The sequence below is a fragment of the Microtus oregoni genome, unplaced genomic scaffold (genome assembly GCF_018167655.1).
Source record: "Microtus oregoni isolate MIOR12 unplaced genomic scaffold, Mior012 000015F_ref0000493, whole genome shotgun sequence".
NCBI classification, from domain to species: domain Eukaryota; kingdom Metazoa; phylum Chordata; class Mammalia; order Rodentia; family Cricetidae; genus Microtus; species Microtus oregoni.
The window spans coordinates 24,463,523-24,481,043 of NW_024543074.1; the positions used below are offsets into that span (position 1 = coordinate 24,463,523).

A 17,521-nucleotide genomic window follows, 5' to 3' on the forward strand; every position below is an offset into this window, starting at 1 on the left:
CCACACCTCTGAAGAAAAGTATCCCCTTTTCCCCCCGCAGCCATCAGTTGCCAATAACTTTTTTGGTGCAGGTACAACCTCCTGCACCTCTCTCCCATCTATACTGTAATGTTGGTTGGCTTGGTCTTGTTCAAGTCTTGTGCAGGTAACCGTAGTGACTTGAGTTCATGTTATAGCCAGAGGCCATGTTTCTCAGCCCTCCTCTCCCGTCTTCCAGCTGTTACATTCTTTCCACTCCTTCTTCTTCAGTGTTCTCTGAGCCTGGGGGAGGGGTGGACATCACTGTCCCATTTAGAGCTGAACACTATCAGTTTATTCTCAGCGCTCTGAACCATTCTGAGTCTCCAATGCTTGCTGCAAAAAGAAGTTTCTTTGACCAAGGTTGAGAACAATGTGAATAAACAAATATTAAACATTTAGAGGCAATTTGATGATAGGTCTATTTGGCAAAATCAAAGTAGCTATGGCCTCCTCAGACCTGGGCATTTGATTAAGTACCAGGTATGGATCTCCTTCTGTGGAACAGGCCTCAAATCCAAGCTGAAAGGTGTTGGGTACCCCTCTAACAGCCACCATTGACATCACCAGGCACACCTTGCAGGTCAGGTCAGTATTGTCATGTGCAGGGTCCACCTCGGGTAAGTCCACTGATGACCCCCAACTCCAGGGAGCTGCATAACCCCTTCCAGCACTATGAAAGCTACCCAGCAAGGAGGTGGCTGCCCAGATCAGTGTTCCAGCCTGATTTCTCTGTGTCACAAGGAGAGTGTGCTGTGTCTTCAGCAGAGGATCTTACTGTCTGACTACGGTGGCCGGTCAAGAATAATGACAGTCACCTGTGCTATTTTGGGAAGGCTGGGCCTCTGTGTGGTTCACATCTTTAAAGCATTTTGTCAAGTACTTCTGCACTAACGGAAACAATTATTTTTTCCTCTTCTATTAATGTCATATGCTACATGAATTTTCGTACGTAGAACCAAGTTCGCACTTCTGGAATGAAACCAACATGGTATATAATGAATATGCTGTTGGATTTTGCTTCTATGTCCCTTCTGGTTATTGGTCTGTGACTTCCCTTTGTCTGCAGGGAGGAACCATGCCAATGTAGGGCTTCCCTGGGCTGAGGGAGGCTGGCAGGTGGGAAGGGCACAAAGGGGTAAAATGGTCTGCCTCGATCGTCTTCTGCAGTTAGACCCACAGGCTCTGCAGCCACAGATTTAACTCATCATGGATCAAGAATGTCCAAATAAAAGCTTCCGTCTGGCTGGATCTGGTAGTGTATGCCTGTAATCCCAGCTGAACAGGAGACATGGGCAGGAGGATTACAAAGCCAAGCTATAGAATGCGTTCAAGGCTAACTTGGGCAACTGAATAACGAGACTCTGTCTCAAAATAAAACCTATTAAAAACTTGGGATAGGTAGTAGAGAGCTTGCTTGGCATGTGCAAGACTGTAGGTTCACACACACACACACACACACACACACACACACACTGCAAGAGCATGTGTTTATATTGATCTCATAATATGTCCCTTCCCATTTACATAACATTTAAATTGCATTAGATATTATGAAAAATGCAGAGCGGATTTAAAGTACATGGGAGGACATGCACAGATTGTATGTAAATGCTATGGCATTTCATATAAAGGCCTTGAACACCCATGGATTTTGGTATCTGTAGAGGGAACAACTGTCTCATACAAATGCCATCTTCCATCCATCATTTCCTCTTATTCACTCCCTGGGCAGCCCAGCCAGGAACTGGCAAGAGAGAGCTCAGGCATGATTTCTTGAGATTTCCTAAATCCAAATGGCTCCCTGTAGTTCCTGTCCATGCTTGCTCCTGCTCTCTCCACCCTCCTCCAGCATTACCTCCCCCAAGGACTCTCTTTGCCCTCCAGAGGGGAGACCAGACTGTTTCTATATTGGGAGGTGAAGAGGACAGAGATTGAACGGGATGGAACCCTGGGGCCCAGCCTGTGACTTCCCTGGCTGGGCTGGTTGTCTGATTATTTCATGGCCTAGTTGAGTGGCTGCGAAAGCAGAACCCAGGGGGAAAGGCTGGTCACTGCTTTGATTTGGGTGGCAACAGTTGTTGCTAATAATAAAATAGACAGCTGAGCTGACTCTGCTATTGGATGACATTCCTCAGTGAAATCCAGGGGGCTGCTTTCCGGGTGGAAGGAGGTCCCCTTCTTAAGTATGCCCCAGCCAGGTCTTCCTTCTATCTTACAGGATATATAGGAAAATACTAGGCAGTCTGTGAGCATTTATGGGGTTGCATGCCCTTGAGTGGGTAGAATATTCTCAGATAGATGAGGGTGGGTCCAAATGGCTGCCTTGCAGTTCCAGGCTGGCCTGAGTCACCTTGCTTCTGGGTGGAAAGGGAGACCTGCTCCTTGCCAACGGTGGAATCGTCCCATTGGAAAGCTCAGCGAGTCACTGAGAAGTTGGGCCAGTACCATGCAGGCCAGCTTGCATTGGCTGGTTTCTACTCCTCAGCATTGTCCACGAAGGAATCTTCCACCTGGTGTGTTACTCACAGCCGAGGGTGAATCACGGCTCTTCTTAGCTTCCATGCCAGCCCTAGGGCCATGGGGCACTTGTCTGCAACAGTCATCCAGAAATACCATCTGTGGGGAGACTACCGGAGTCATGAAATGCAAAGTATATCCCAGAGCTGCTAGAATGTCTCTCCGCAGGGGAAAGTGTGTTCCACCAGCTTCCTGATACTCCTGCCTCTAACCGCTGTCTGCTGGGCATGTGCTGGGGAACAGGTCCTGGCTGGGTGCTAAGACCCTAGGAGGCCAAGGATTATTTGGTTCAGTTTTCAGTGGAGGAAATCGAGAGAGTAACATACAGCATTATCACACAGCTGGGTAGCAGCAGCGTGGATGTTTCCCAGATTTGGGCTCTGCTGCCTCCTCTCTTTCTGCTGTAACGAACCCTCTGGCTTGCAGAAGGAGCCCTAGTCCTGGTGTTCGGAGTCTCTCAGGTCTAGGTCCCAGCTGCCCCTTCCATTCGACGTTAAAGATGTTTGATCCAGAGGCCTCAGTCCATCATCCTCTGCTCATCAAATGCTTGTATTTCTTTCCTTTCCCGCCCTGGCCACATAGTTCCTGGTGCCTGAGCCCTGTGCGCTCTGCATTCCTCTCTGTCAGCCTTTTCTCTTTAACTTGTAAGGTCAGCCTGGATCCTGGGTTTTGCTGGAGCCTTTCCTGATGTGTTGATTTTAAGTTATATTCACACACACTGTATGTGTGTTTGTGTGTGTAGGCTAGAGTTCTCCATCAGGTGTATCTTCTTCAGTTGCTTCTCTACCTTAGTTTTATTTATTTTTTTGAGACACAGTCTCTCCAGGTGGCTAGCTAGCTATCCAGCATGCCTCTGGGATACACGTCTCTCTCCCCAGTGCTGGGATTATAGGCACATTGCCGCAGCACCTCACTTTTTACACGAATGCTTGGGATTTGAATTCAGATCCACATTATTGATTGAGCCACCTTCCCTGGACTACATCCATATATTCTTTTGCAGTGCTCTATTCAAGAGGTAGAACCCAATCCCCTGTCCATCAAGTGTGTGCCGGATTTCCTATTCATTGCTTCCGATAATAGGACAATGTGGGGTGGTGGTTGTATGATTTCAGACTGAGTGGTGTGGGGTGACACAGCTGCTTCTGTGTGTCTCCTCTCCTGTGTCACTCGTTCTGGGAGAACATAGCCATCACATGCTGAGGACACTCAAGCAGCTCGTGGAGAGGCCCCTGTGATGAAGTATGCCCTTCTATTGATGTTCATGGGTGTGTACCAGCTCCAGTGAGGCCACCGAGCAATTATATTCTCACCACAGGCCGTGTTGACTCCTGAACGCTACATAAATGGTTTGGGAGCACCAAGTTCTGGAGTCATTTGTTACACAGCGAGGGAGAAGTGCACTTGTTGTCTCAGTAAGGGCTTCATGCCTCCTCTGAACAATATGGACTGGTCATCTGCGACATAACCCTGCATAGCTATGTCTCAGAGTGAAGACCAGGTTCCTAGGAATCTGGATCCTGCCTGGTATTTCCAGCATCTTGCCCATGTCTTGAAGGTGTTTCATCAGTTGGGGTTCAGTAATCCTTAGAAGAGAACTGTGGAAGAGGTTTTTGATGACCAGCTGGATAAGCAGGGGTGAGCTGGGTTGAGGGGTGACTCAGAGAAGCATCTAAGTCAATGATATACAGAGCTAAGTGTGTAGTTGAGGGTAGGTTGGCTTGAATCCAGGGCTTTCTCTAATCTCCAAACACTGTGTGACTTGTGTCTCTGGAACTCCTTGTTAGGAAGCCGGGGGGTGGACCTGAAGCTGTTTTGGGGGGAAGCAAAAAGAAAAAAAGCCTTCCAGAGCATCCACATATATGTCAGATATGTGTTAAAACCTAGATTACATGTAAAAAGCAATTTATAAAAATGCTGAAGAGCAAAACACCGAAGATCTCATCTGGGCCTGTGTCTCCCAAGACCCTTCTCGATGGATGCTCATCCTCAGGCTTGTCCGTCCATGCAGACACGGGTTTATGTTTAACTGAAAGGGAGGGACTGCCTTCCTTTCTCTTTTCCAGTGTGCTACCCCCACCTAGCAGTGCACTGTGAATATGTGTGGACAGAATTCTCAAAGATTTCTCTTGTGGGACCTTTTCTTTTTTGAGATAGGTCTCCTGTATCCTAGGCTGGCCTTGCACTCATTGTGAGGATGACATTGAACTCTTGGTCCTCCTACCTCCCCTTCCTAAGCGCTCATCCTTGCCCACCCTTGTGGACTGTGGCTCTATGGGCATGCTCTTTCCATCATTAGCTCCTCCCTCCTCTGGCCACTCCCACCCTTTCCTTTTTCTTTTTTCTTTCTTTTTAAACCCGTAAGCACCCCTTGGTGCCTGTCGTTCTGCGGTTGCTCATATATATCTTCTTAGGATCACTTAGAACAGCTTTATTGGGCCCAAAACTATGTGAACATTTTTGAGAGTTTGGATACTGAGCACAAAATTGTCCTCTAGAAAGATCACCCCAGCTACATAAGCCCCTACGGATCCTGTGTCCAGCACCTCATATCCTCACCAACGCTGGCCAACATGACAGATGAACAATGTTGTCTTATTATCCACCATGCCTGTTCCTCTAGTGAGTAGGAAGCTGGGCACCCGTCCCGCTGCTCTGTGGCCAGTTTCTGTTTCTCCTTTAGTGGATGCTTCAGGTCCTCTGTGATCTTTCTGATTTTCTCGCAGAAATTGTTTGTGTGAGTGATGCGGCTCTGCCGCGTGAAGCAGCCCCATTGGCCTTCTCAACATGGCCCCATCCGCCCTTCTCAACATGGCCCCATCCGTCCTTCTCAACATGGCCCCATCCGCCCTTCTCGACATGGCCCCATCCGCCCTTCTTGACATGGCTGCTTTTTGATAGTTTGAGGTCGCTTGTTTTCTATGCATCTGTATAGGTTCTTTTGTTTTCTTTAAATATAAAAGTGAGATCATCTTCAATGAGGTGTCCTGACGTGCTTTCCTCCACAACTTAATGAATCTGGAATAATGTTTCACACAAACAGTGTGAACTGTCTCTTTCTTTTTGAATCACTGTGTAGGGTTTAAAAATATCTCTCTTGAGATAATTCGTATGCCACAATCTCGCCCATTTAAGGTGTACAACTTAATGTTTTTGGTACATCCAAAACATTGTGCAGCCCTTGCCACAGTGAGCGATCGAAGGTTTTGGTCATTCTCAGAGACACACAGTCTTTTGCTTGTCGCCCCCTAGTCTTCCGGCCCTTCCTCCTTCAGCAGCTACTAATCTGCTTTCTGTCCGCACAGGCACTCGTATTAGGGACACTAAACTCATAGACTGGGTCTTTTACTATGTAGCTTTTCGTGTTTGTCTTTTTGCATTTACCTATAATCCTTCAAGACTCATCTATATGAGATCACAAATCAATACTTCTGTCCCTTTTATGACTGAATACTATCCCACTGTATCGCTATGTCACGTTTTGCTTACCTATTCTCCAGGTGAACATTTGGAACTTTTAACCTTTTGGGAAGTGTAAAAAATGCTGCTGTGAACACTGTCTACAAGTACTTAAATCCCCGTTTTCAGTTCTTTTGGTTATACACACTGGAATAGAATTTCCGGGTCAGATGGCATCTCTATGTTTAATTTTTATTATTGAAAATAGATATTTTCATATAATAACTTTTCTTTCTTGCTGCAGGTTTTTTTTTTTTTTACTGTATAGTCCTTGCTGGCATGGGACTTGCCATGTAGACCCCACTGGCCTTTCATTCACAGAGATCCTCCTGCCTTTGCCTCCTGAGCATTGGAATTAAAGGTGTGTGCCACCTTGCTTGGCTCCATGTTTAATTTTTTTGAGGGATTATAAGTTATTTTCCACAGTGTGTGTGTGTGTGTGTGTGTGTGTATGCCATTTTTCACCCTACAAGCAAAACATGGGACCCCAATGTCATCGTGTTTGTATTTACCCTTCTGTCTTTCTTTATTAATAATTATTATAATTGAAATTTAAAATTAATAATAATAATTAATTCTTGTCAGGAAGTGATGGTGCAGAGATTTAGTCCTAGCACTCAGGAAGCAGAGGCAGGAGAATCTCTGAGTTGGAGTTAGCCTGGTCTACAGAATGAATTTCAGGACACCCAGGGTTACACAGAGAAACAGTCTTGAAAAACCACACAAAAAGGTATTTAATTCTTTGAGAATTTCATACAATGTATTTTGATCATATTTGCCCCTGATCCTCCCCCTCAGTCCTGCCAGATTTTTCATCCCCCATCTTTTAATTGTGGCCACTTGAGCAATGTGGAGTCTGATTGTGGTTTTACTGTTATCTGACAGTTGATGATGTGGAGCTTCATCTCCCGTGCTTACTGTCCATCTGTGTCTCTTCTAGGGTAGGGGTATGTCTGTATAGACATTTGCTTTTTTGCATGTATGTATGTGGTGTATATTTGTATGTTTTTTGGATATGTGTATGTGGTGTAGAACTGTGTTCACATATGTGTACACCTGCCTGTGGAGGCCCAAGGCTGATGTCTGGTGTCTCCTTGATTGCTCTTCACTTTATATATAGAGGAAGGGTCTCTCATTGGAGGGTCAGAGCTTACGAGTCAACTAGTCTAGCTGGCTTCAAGGATTCCCTGTCTCTGCCTCCTGTGTCCCACAGTTACTGTAGGTCTCCACTGCCACTGGGTTTTAGGTGGGATCTGGGGATCCAAAGTCTGCACACTGCGCTTGCACACTGGCCCTTAACCTGCGGAGCCCTCTCCACACTCGCTCTTTCTAAATGGAGTTATTTTATTATTATGATTGCGTTGTTTGTGTTCTTCTCATATTCCATGTACAATCCCTTATCAGACACATGGCTAGCAAGTCCCTAGTCTGGGGCTGTATTTTCACAGAGATCATGAGAACTGACATTCATTCTTATTTAAATATTTGGTGGAATGTACAGTTGGAAGCCATCTGTCCTAGGGCCATTCTTTGAGGGTAATTTTTAAATCACTATTTGTTATATATTTTTTTAGACTTTCTGTTTCTTTCTGAGTCAGTTTTTGTACTTTGCGGTTTCATGTGAATCTGTCCATATCATGTAAGTTATTTAATTTTATTAGCATACAGTTGTATACAGTATTTGCACTTTAGTCTATGGATGTAGCTTAGTCTAACCATATTTTATAGGTTAGCATTGAGGTTGTTTTTGTTTTTTACTGTTATAATCAATGCGGTGATGAACATTTTTATGGGTGTTTGGCATAGTGTACATGTGTTAGGATATAGATTTTTTTAATTGGGTGTAGCTGCCGGGTCAGGAGTCTATTTAAACAAACACTGGCTCTTTCTGTCCTCTTGTCCCCTATCTTTATTGATTTGTGTAAGCTCTATGGCAGTCCCAGTGTCCTGGAGACTGGATCTAAAAGAATACTATGCAGCTTATACTTAGAGTGAGTAGGAAGGCCAGACTTGGAGTCTGGATGTTTGGTGCCTACTCTGGTCATGGGCGTTGGGTGTGGGTGCCCCAGGCCTACTCCTGTACGCTGATAATCAGGTTCCAGACTGTACATCCTGGATGACTGTAGGCTGCAGGCTTTCTGCCTCCTTAGGAGCCCTGCTTTCGTCTGACAGATGACTGGCATTGGAAGCAGGAATGAGTCTCTCCAGGTGACTCTCCAGAAGTCTTTCCCATTGGTGATTCCCTTCTCAAGGATTCTAAGGGCAGTGGGACCACAGGCTAGCTAGTTCACTGATACCTGCAGAGCCTGGAGAGTGTTGGGTACCTCTGCCTGTGCATGAAGAACTGATGAAGACGTGTGTGTTCTCCTCCATCACTGTTAGCTTTTCTATTTCACCTGGGGACTGTCTGCTCTGGATACTTATGGTCTTACAGGTGCCAGGGTTCCGATGCGGGCAGTGGTGTTGGCTTCGTGAGTGGAGGGCTTCTAGGGACCCCCGTGTTCCTTTAGCAGTTTCCTCAGCTTCCTTGTTCCTTTTTCCCCCCCTGGAGTTTACACAGGTGATTCCAAACTAGGCTAAATGTCTGGAAAGGTGTTGTTGGAGCAGTTAAAAATAATTCCTCCTCGGACCTGGAGGCTCAGTCAAGGAAGTCTTGAGCTATGCTTCATCAACTCACTCTAGGTCTCAAAGCCATGCCTCAGAGACTGGGGCCACAGGGCCACATCAAGGTCAAACTGGAGCAGCTGTGCATTTACTGGCTCTCTGTCAGGTCCTGAATGAGATTTTATGGGAGACAGAAAATGCCATGGTGTCACAAATAGCAGAAAGCTATGGCTGTTGGCCATGTTGGCCCTGCTGCTGGCTGGAAACATCCCAACCACCTATCTTGCCGTCTTCCCAGGCATTTTGGGGGCCTTGGGTTTTCTCTAGGGAACCGCATGACCTCCTTCCGCGAGGGCCTGCACTCTCTAGGACTGATCATCAGTCGGGGCCTGTTTTATTTCTTCTTTGATTGCCTGGAGTGTTCTGGCCCTGCAGGCCTGCAAAGGCAAAAATCACATTAGCTTCTCTCTTGACCCAAATGAGTCTGTCCCTGGGGAAGGAAGGCTGGGGCTCAGTTTCCAGAGGGTTGATGAGCGATAGGCATTCTCAGCAACCCTTCTTACTGACCCTTCCCCTCCTTATGTCTTTTAGTCCGCTGAGTTTTTCGAGATGCTGGAGAAAATGCAGGTGAGTACCCCAAAATGGGTCAGCAGCCCATCCTCAGGTGTGGATGCTGCGGTGCTGTGGGCCTCGGTACCAGGAGGTATTGGAGGGAGGAGGACCCTCAGGCCCAACAACTTAGGCCACTATGCTATTGAGTGGTACTGAAATTTTGGGTACACTCCTGCCTTGGGACATGGAGGGCCAGCCCAGTATACCGTTAACCCTTGGGATGTGGGGAAGGCTCAGAAGAGATGTCGACTCTGGAGTGAGTTGAAAAGGAATCCTTGAAAAGCAAGCCCCATCTAGAGGAGAGATATGTGGCGTTGGGGAGGCAGATCCATAAGCGAGATGCAGATCTGAGTTCAAACCCTACATCTGCCAGGTACTGCACAACCGGCTTGCCATTTCCAAGTCACCAGAGACAAATAAGAGTAAAAATACCCACTGACAAGTGTTGGAGATGGAATGAGATCCTCTATGTAAAAGCCTGGAGGGCACCACATGAAGGTCAATGTTTGAAGAGCATTTGAGGGCCCTTGGTAATCATGGTCCATAGCTTCAGATCCCTCTCTGTGGATTAAAGCAACTGTGGATACAAGCACTGGGGGTTCCAGTTGAACTGAACATGTACAGATGTTATCTTTGCCATTTCCCCTGGCAGAGCAGCAACACTGTTAGCTCAATGTCACGCTAGGGATTGCACATCACCTAGAGATGGCTTGAAGGACACAGCAGGATGTGTGCAGGTTCTGTGCAGACGCTGTGCCATTGAATATAGGGCACTGAGTAGCCAGGGTGTTCGTATCCATGTGTCCCAGATTAGGGCTCCTCACAGGAAGAGCTGTTCTGTTGTCCACACTGGCATCAGCTGAGTTCTGGGCTCAGTTGCCAGGATTGTGATGCAGTGGTTGACCATGGTATACATATGTCAAGTGCTTCTCTGGGATCGTAGATCGAAGAGGCTATTTTCTTCTCATGAGGTTTTCAGAACTGTGTATTTCACTGCTCTCCTGCCTCCATGTCACAGGGAAGAGCTGAAATAAAATGATGCTCGTTTCTACTCTAGAGGAGGACGATCTGCTTTATATTCTTCTTTTTAAAATATTTTTATCTCAGGAGGAAGGTTTGAAATAAGGGATTGGAAGCCCTGGGAGGAGGGGCAGAGAAACGGTCCAGCATGGTCCTGTGGTTCAGAACAGAGGGCGCGGAAGGGAAGGATGTGTTAAGGGAGAGTAATTGTTAGTAGTTGTGCCATTACCGTGGGATGAATTCTCCTCTGCACCCAGTAGTTTGTGGACTGCAAACTCATTTTCTCCTCATTTAGGGGAACTCATAATCTAGATGCGGAAAAGCTATGCCCTGCCGGGTAGCAGGAGACAGGGTATCATTAAGTGTTCAGCAGCAAAGCAAAGCTGGGGAATCTCCCTGCTAGCCAGTGAGATCTCCGATCACTGGGAGGGGCCGGTGGCTCACTTGCCTTCTCTGTGGTTACTCTCTCAGCCCACCCACCTCACCTGCAGCTGAAGTCCCTGCCTCCTCCCACAGAACCCAGCCCTGGGGACTCTTGAATTGCTCTGTTTAGAGAGGCTGCTGGGTTGGGCTTCCCAGCTATACTGGGAGCCTCTCTAGGGCAGGGGGGCTGAGATAACTTGGTTATCTCAGAGACAGTGATGCCCAGCATGGCTTGCCAGCTGCACCTCAGTAGAGACGGTGGGAAGCAGAGTTGCGATGTGTAAGACTTACCCATGGTGCACTGGACACTGGTCCTAGTGGACTCAGTTTCCAGCAACTGGGAGCGGCGGAGAGGGAGTGCGGCAGTGTGGCTGGAGTCCACGTCAGGCATGGGCCTCGTCTCTTTTCATCTTACCGTTGTGTAAACTGAGTCTTGGAAACCACATATGTGATTGGGCCACTTTGGTAGTTCTGAAACACTGAAACTAGGATCCAAGACCCCCCAATTCCAACCCAAGCCTAGGCATTTGAAGGAGGGTTTGGGGCACATGCTTTGGAGTCTCCCAGCCCAGATTCAGGTCTGAACCTGATATCCTCTAGCTGAGTGCCCCTGACCAAGTTATTGCCCTCTCTGAACTTCCATTTCTTCTTGGGGGCAGGGAGAAGGGAGCATAAGGATAATAGCCACTGGAGAGGGTAATGCTTGGGGAGGAAGGGCCCAGCTGTGGATGGGGCTTCCTGGTAGGGGAGGAAGTGGAGTGGCAGCGGGGCAGGGAGAGGTTTGCACTCCTGCCCTGGGGACTGTTCCCAGACAGGGATGACTAACACAGGACAAACAAAACAGACTCCTGGCATAACTTCCCCACCCACCCAGTGTGCCATCCTGGACAGGGTCTGTGGGGCCACCCAGGAAGTTTTCTGTGGGTGTGTGAGAAGCACCTGTCAGTGGGAGGGGCCTTCCCACACCCTCCTGAACAATGCTGGGGCATGACTCAGGCCAGCAGTCCAGAGAAACAGCATTAATGTCCACCTAGGGAGGAGGAGACCTGCTGTCCAGGGAGCCTGGCGTGTGATTGTATACCCAACTTCAGACACAGTTCCTAGCACTCACTGACTTAGCACCCTTTAGCACACAGCCACCCCTCAGTTTCCTCACTGAGGAAAAGGTGTTTGCCTTCGAAAGAAGCCACAGTGGTGCTCCCTTGGAGGGTCAGGGCCTTGCTAAGGTGGTGACTAGGCAGCTACTTCTGACTCCTTAGGGGGACTGCATCTCCCAGATGCCCTCTGGCTCATCCTCTCTGCTGCTGCACTCCGCCTTGGGAAAGCCTTCCCTCTTGCACAGTCCAGCTAAGTCAGAACCCAACTAAGGCCGCTGGACAAAGGGCTGCTCCTGGAAGTGACTTTCCAGCAACTGCAGGCAAAGCCCTTTAATCCAACCTCGGTCCTTGGATCTGGAAGACGTAGATGGGGGCTCGAGATCTAATCCTCATTCCACAAATGTAGTTAGGAAGACTCCCTGGGTTGCAGATAGAAAGCGCCTGGTAGAATGAAGACCCGAAGGACCATACGTCCTGCCTGTTGTCCAAACACCCTTCCTCCAGGAAAAAGGTGGAGCTAGAAGGCAGGAGGACCAATGCGCTGGCTCCGACACCTGCAGATGTGGGTGCTCACCATTCCCACCCACAGCCCTACGGCCTTCAGGAAGGTATTTGAGCACAGAGATGTTCATACTACCCCACCTACACTAATTCTACCCACACGCTTTACTGTACACCGTCAGTGTTTGAAATCCATAACCCATTATCCCCTTTAACCTGCACCGCGGAATGGAAGGCACTGCCTTCGTTCCCACTTTATCGGTGAGAGCAGGAGTCACACAGAGGGAATCTGTGACTTGTTCCAGGTCACCAGGCAAGGAAGTGTCTGTGTTGGGATTTGAACGCAGGTGATCTGGCTCAGGTCTTAATTGGCCAGTCCACAACCTCATCTGGGGTTGGTGTTGGGACTGACAACTGCCAAGTGTAGGAGGTGAGAGGCTCCAGTGCCTACCAGAGGCTCCTAACCATGCACAATGACCTCTGCTTATGCGGATCCTCTCTTCCTTGTTTCCACAGGGGATCAAGCTTGAAGAGCAGAGGCCAGGACCCCAGAAGAACAAGGTGGGATAGGCAGTTGAGGCCGAGTGGCCAGGTGGAGCCAGGGAGGGGCCGGTGTGGGAAGAGGGCAGGCTGACCAGAGAGCATGTTGAGCTCACTTGGTGTGCCCATCAGCTTTTCATCACGAGCCTGTTAAGAACTGCACCTCATTAGACTCATGGCTGGTGGGTGGTAGAGGGACCCTGGCTCAGTGTCTTAAGGCTGCTTCCAAGTAGCCTAGGTAGAGACTCTCAAATGATACCCAAGGATTGGAGGCCTAGATTGACCCCCTTCTCGTTCTCTCTGTGCACCTACACAGTGCTGAGGGTTGTTGTACTCTGGACTCTGATGGGCCATCATATATGAGCTTCAGGTTCTGTTTCTAAGGCTCAGTCACTTGAAGGAGATGGGGGAGGAACAGGGAGGGAGTAGGATTCTTTTTTTTCCATTTTTAATCCTAGTTGGCCAAGAATGAACAATCTCTTGATACTCCTGCCTCTACTTCCAGAGGGCTGGGATTGTAGGTGTGTGCCAACTTAACCAGCTACCCAGCTCTCTTTCTGTCTCAGGGCCCTAGGATGACAAGTTAGTGGCACTGGGGGTGATCAGGGCATCCCTTTTGTGTGCTATGTCTTTGGTTCACTGGGTTTGCATTCAGGTCTATTGATCTGGAGGTGAGTTCAATCGCATGGGATGCCGAGTCCTTGGGGTTGCCTCTAGAAGGCTGACTTTGCTTCCTTGAAGCCCTGGAACATCCTACTAGCCACCCCCCCAACACATCTCTTCTCTAGACCTGGGTGAGGAACATGGAAACAGTAGTTAGAGTGTTATGACCGCTTGTGGAACTAATGTCAGTGTCCTGTGCTTTGTCTTGCAGGATGACTATATCCCGTACCCCAGCATTGAAGAGGTAGGAGGCCCAGACTGCACTACAACCTACTCTGGATTTCTTCTTGAGGAGATCACGACCCTTCCCAGCCCCACATGGGAGAGAATCTTGAGCCTAAGACTTTAGGGCCCAACACCCCTTCTTATCTGCATCTGTGACCAAAGCTTTTCTGAGGTTTAACTTGGGAGTTCTAGTATAGTCCTTGTAAAACCCAGGGTCCCAGTGAATCTAGAGATGCCATGGGACATTATATGACTGCTCTTGGCTTCAGATACAAGGCCTTCCTCTTTGGAACAGTTCAGAGGTGGTGGGGTTCCTCTCCACTACAGTCCAGAGAAGGTTTCAGGGCAAGAACTTCCTTTGTCCCCAGGTTGTGGAGAAGGGCGGCCCATATCCTCTGATCATCCTGCCCCAGTTTGGAGGCTACTGGATTGAGGACCCAGAGAATGTGGGTACTCCAACGTCACTGGGCAGCAGTGTTTATGAGGAGGAGGAAGAGGATAGCCTGAGCCCCAACACGTTCGGCTACAAGCTTGAGTGCAGGGGTGAAGCCAGGGCCTACCGCAGGCACTTCCTGGGCAAGGTGAGTCCAGGGACACCCCCCCCCCCCAGAGTGGACCTTGCCCTGGGGAGGGTGGCATGGATCTGTTCCAGGGATCCTCTGTCTTCTCCTCTTGTCTTTCTCTGCTCTGAACTACTCGCTGCCCACCTCTGTCTTACCGAGAGTCTTAGGAGTGATGTAGAGGCCCTATGAAGGGTCCTTTTGGGGACCACCCCAGCAAGTGTTTTGTGAGGTGATGAAATGAGTAGTGTTGGGGGTGCAGGAGGTTGGGATAGAGTTTTAACTGCTTGAGTTATACTGTTCAAGTTTAAGTGCTCAAAAATTTGCCCTCCCTGCTTGGATGGCTCTGTTTACATTTGCACAGTACCTGTCTCTTAGGCTCTCTCAGGATGGTCCTCTGAGAGCTGAGATTGGATGTTGTCCCCTGAGAATGATTCTTTAACAATGGCAAAGTTACATTTCCTCAAATGCATTCTTGTCTTGATATGTTCCCCAAAGTCCCAAGGGAAGCCCTGGAAGTCCCTAGCCTACGATGGCTTTGTAGTCTCACCCAAAAGAAACTGTCCAAGCCTCACTAAATCTCAGGGGGCATTGTTTAAGTGCAACTTCCGTAGGCTCATTGTTACCTGGGTGGGCCCGGGAGGTGGCCTCCCGGAAGCCAGGGAGAGCCCCACCTTGTGAAGAGAGACTGGCATTCTGCGTGGGCTCCTCCTAGCCTTCCTTCATGGTTTGGATTGATTAGGCCTGCCTTCTGAGTGAGAAAGGGAACTTAGCATCAGGTGGTGAAGGACCTGAACGTGGAGTCCAGTCAGTTGTGGAGTTGAGCCTGGCTCTGTCAGGCGCTGGTTGAGTGATTGGAATGGGGAGGGTGACATCATCTCCTACACAGAGCTGTGGTCAGGATTAGAGAGGATAATGGGTACTAAGGCTGTGGGATGGTGCTTGGCATATCCTGAGGATGTGGTGGCTGACACCTATTGGTATCATCCTTGTCATCACCATCACTATCATTATTGTCATCATCATCTTGTCACCATCACCGATGCTAGAGCAGTAGCATCCTTCTTTTCCTTCTTCTTGTGGGGCTTCTCCCGCCTGGTGAAGGAGATGATATAGGGGTCATGCCTGGAGGCTCACACCTGATTTCTGTTTCTAGGATCATCTGAACTTTTACTGTACTGGCAGCAGTCTGGGGAACTTGATCCTGTCCATCAAATGCGAGGAAGCTGAGGGCATTGAGTACCTTCGGATCATCCTCAGGTGGGGCTGCTACACTGGCAGAGACCATGCCTCTCCCAGGCAGAGCTGGCATTAAGGAAAATGGGGGGAGGGCAGAAATACCAGACTGACCAGTCTGGTCTGGTTGTACAGGAGGGGCAGAGCTGCTAGAATCCTGGGGTTGTATATGATGTTGCCAAGCAATGTGACCATGTGTTCCTGCCAGCTGTCTGAGCCTCAAGGTCACCTAGGCCAAAACTTCTGGAACTTTCCTGTCTTTCTTAGGAGGGACAGTGACTCTGAGGAGATGGAGGATGAAGTAGGAATGGCTCAGTGTGGCTCATCATGGTGGGACATAGCCCCATGTTCCTGGGAGAGAGCTGGCCAGATTGCTACCCCTGATAGCCACCTAGTCAGGAAAGGTTGTGTCTGCTGGGGTCCTTGAGTTGGAGTGATGTCCCCAGCAGGAACACTGACATCAGATCCTTCTCTCTGAATCGTGATCCCCTCAAGCAGGGAAACTAGAACAGGTTTCTGTTTGGTTCAACCAACATGGTTTGCTAAGTATCCTTGAACCAGAAACTCTGATGGGTGCTGGGGACAATCGTGACTGAGACTTGGTCCGTGTTTCCCAAAGACTTACCGTCTTACAAGAAAGAAACAGAATTTTAATAAATGCCACGGATGTTGTTCTAGTCATTTGCATAGGATGCTACAGGAACCCGAATGTTTATCTCTGTACCTGGTGGGAGTCAGATGTGGCGAAGTCAGGGAGAACTATGCTGAGTGTAATTAGACACACTTGAAGGTATTTGGAGATAGGAATAATGACTTAATTTTCTGTGTGCGTGTTGTGTATGGTTTGCACGTATGTGTGCATATCTGTACATGGAGCCAGTTGGATATCTTCCTGTATTTCTTGACCGCCTAGTTTTGGAGACAGGGTTTCACTGAATCTGGAACTCGCCAGTTCATCACAAGTCATAGGGATCCTCCTGCCTCTGCCTCCTCAGCACCAGGGTTACAGGCACACGCCATCATGCTTGCCTTTGTATGTGGTCGCCGGGAATCGAAGTCAAGTCTATAGTGCTTGAGTGGCAAATACTTTAAAGACTGAGCCATCTCCCCGGCCCCAGGAGTAACATTTTTTTTTATCTGCCCTAATTTAAGCTTTCAGTATGGGAGCACAGAATGGCATATATAATCGTGCTTTGGGAGCAGGTGTTTGAGGAAGGTGCCAGCACGTGCCCAGATTTGGTTTGCATCTAGGTGATACTGGGGAACAAGCTGCAGTAGCTGTACGTGTGGGGCCTGAGCTTTGCCAGCTGAGTAGGACTCAGTTTACTTCTTGTTTGGAAGGGAAGCCATTGATTGTCCTTGCAAGTGTTTTTCTGGGTTGACGTTGTATTTGCGAGGCACGGCAGAATCAGTTGAACAGTACAGTCTCCCGAGTGGTTGGTTCCTGGGTCCCTGTCTCTAAGTAGCATCTTCACTTTGATGAGCCTCTGCTGGAAACAAATCTTTCTGTCTTAATAAAATCCAGACCAAGATTACATTCGGTGTCTGTGAGCTGACGGCTGATCATAAGGTCCTTTCAATTTTTCTTTCTTTGCTGACATTTTTGGAAGCAGGGACTGTAGCCCAGGCTGGCCTGGAGCTCACTGTGTAGTCAATATTAGCTTCCAACTCATGATCTCCCTGCCTCAACCTCCTGAGTGTTGAGATTTAAGGTGCATGCCACCCTGCCTGGCTCTCCAAAGCTCTGTTTTCTCGTATTATGTCTCTTATATCTCAGCTGAAATGTTTACCACGGGCAAAAGCTAGGGATAGATGGCAGGAACACAGCACATGCATTGACACACACACACGCACAAACTTATATGATAAACACATACATGTATACACACATATATGTATATATACATACACATATGTATGTATACACACAAATGTAATTTTTAAAGAAGTTGTAACCTATTGGACAGTTAGGACCAAAATGTAGGTGACATTGAGTTGAAACTTGATTCTCTTTCTTTAGAAAGCAATGGAGTGGAATACATG

At 48.3% G+C, this 17,521-nt stretch overlaps 1 protein-coding gene across 7 annotated transcripts in view; it reads left to right on the top strand.

Annotated features, from left to right (window-relative positions):
- Positions 1 to 17,521, top strand: part of Rap1gap2 (RAP1 GTPase activating protein 2) — a 227,824-nt gene that overhangs the window by 160,335 nt on the left and 49,968 nt on the right. For all 7 annotated transcript variants that reach the window (XM_041665619.1, XM_041665621.1, XM_041665622.1 and 4 more), the window contains 5 exons: positions 9,193 to 9,228; positions 12,771 to 12,815; positions 13,669 to 13,701; positions 14,051 to 14,263; positions 15,399 to 15,502. In XM_041665619.1, the coding sequence (XP_041521553.1) occupies positions 9,193 to 9,228; positions 12,771 to 12,815; positions 13,669 to 13,701; positions 14,051 to 14,263; positions 15,399 to 15,502 (431 nt within the window). The remainder of the gene's footprint in view (positions 1 to 9,192; positions 9,229 to 12,770; positions 12,816 to 13,668; positions 13,702 to 14,050; positions 14,264 to 15,398; positions 15,503 to 17,521) is intronic.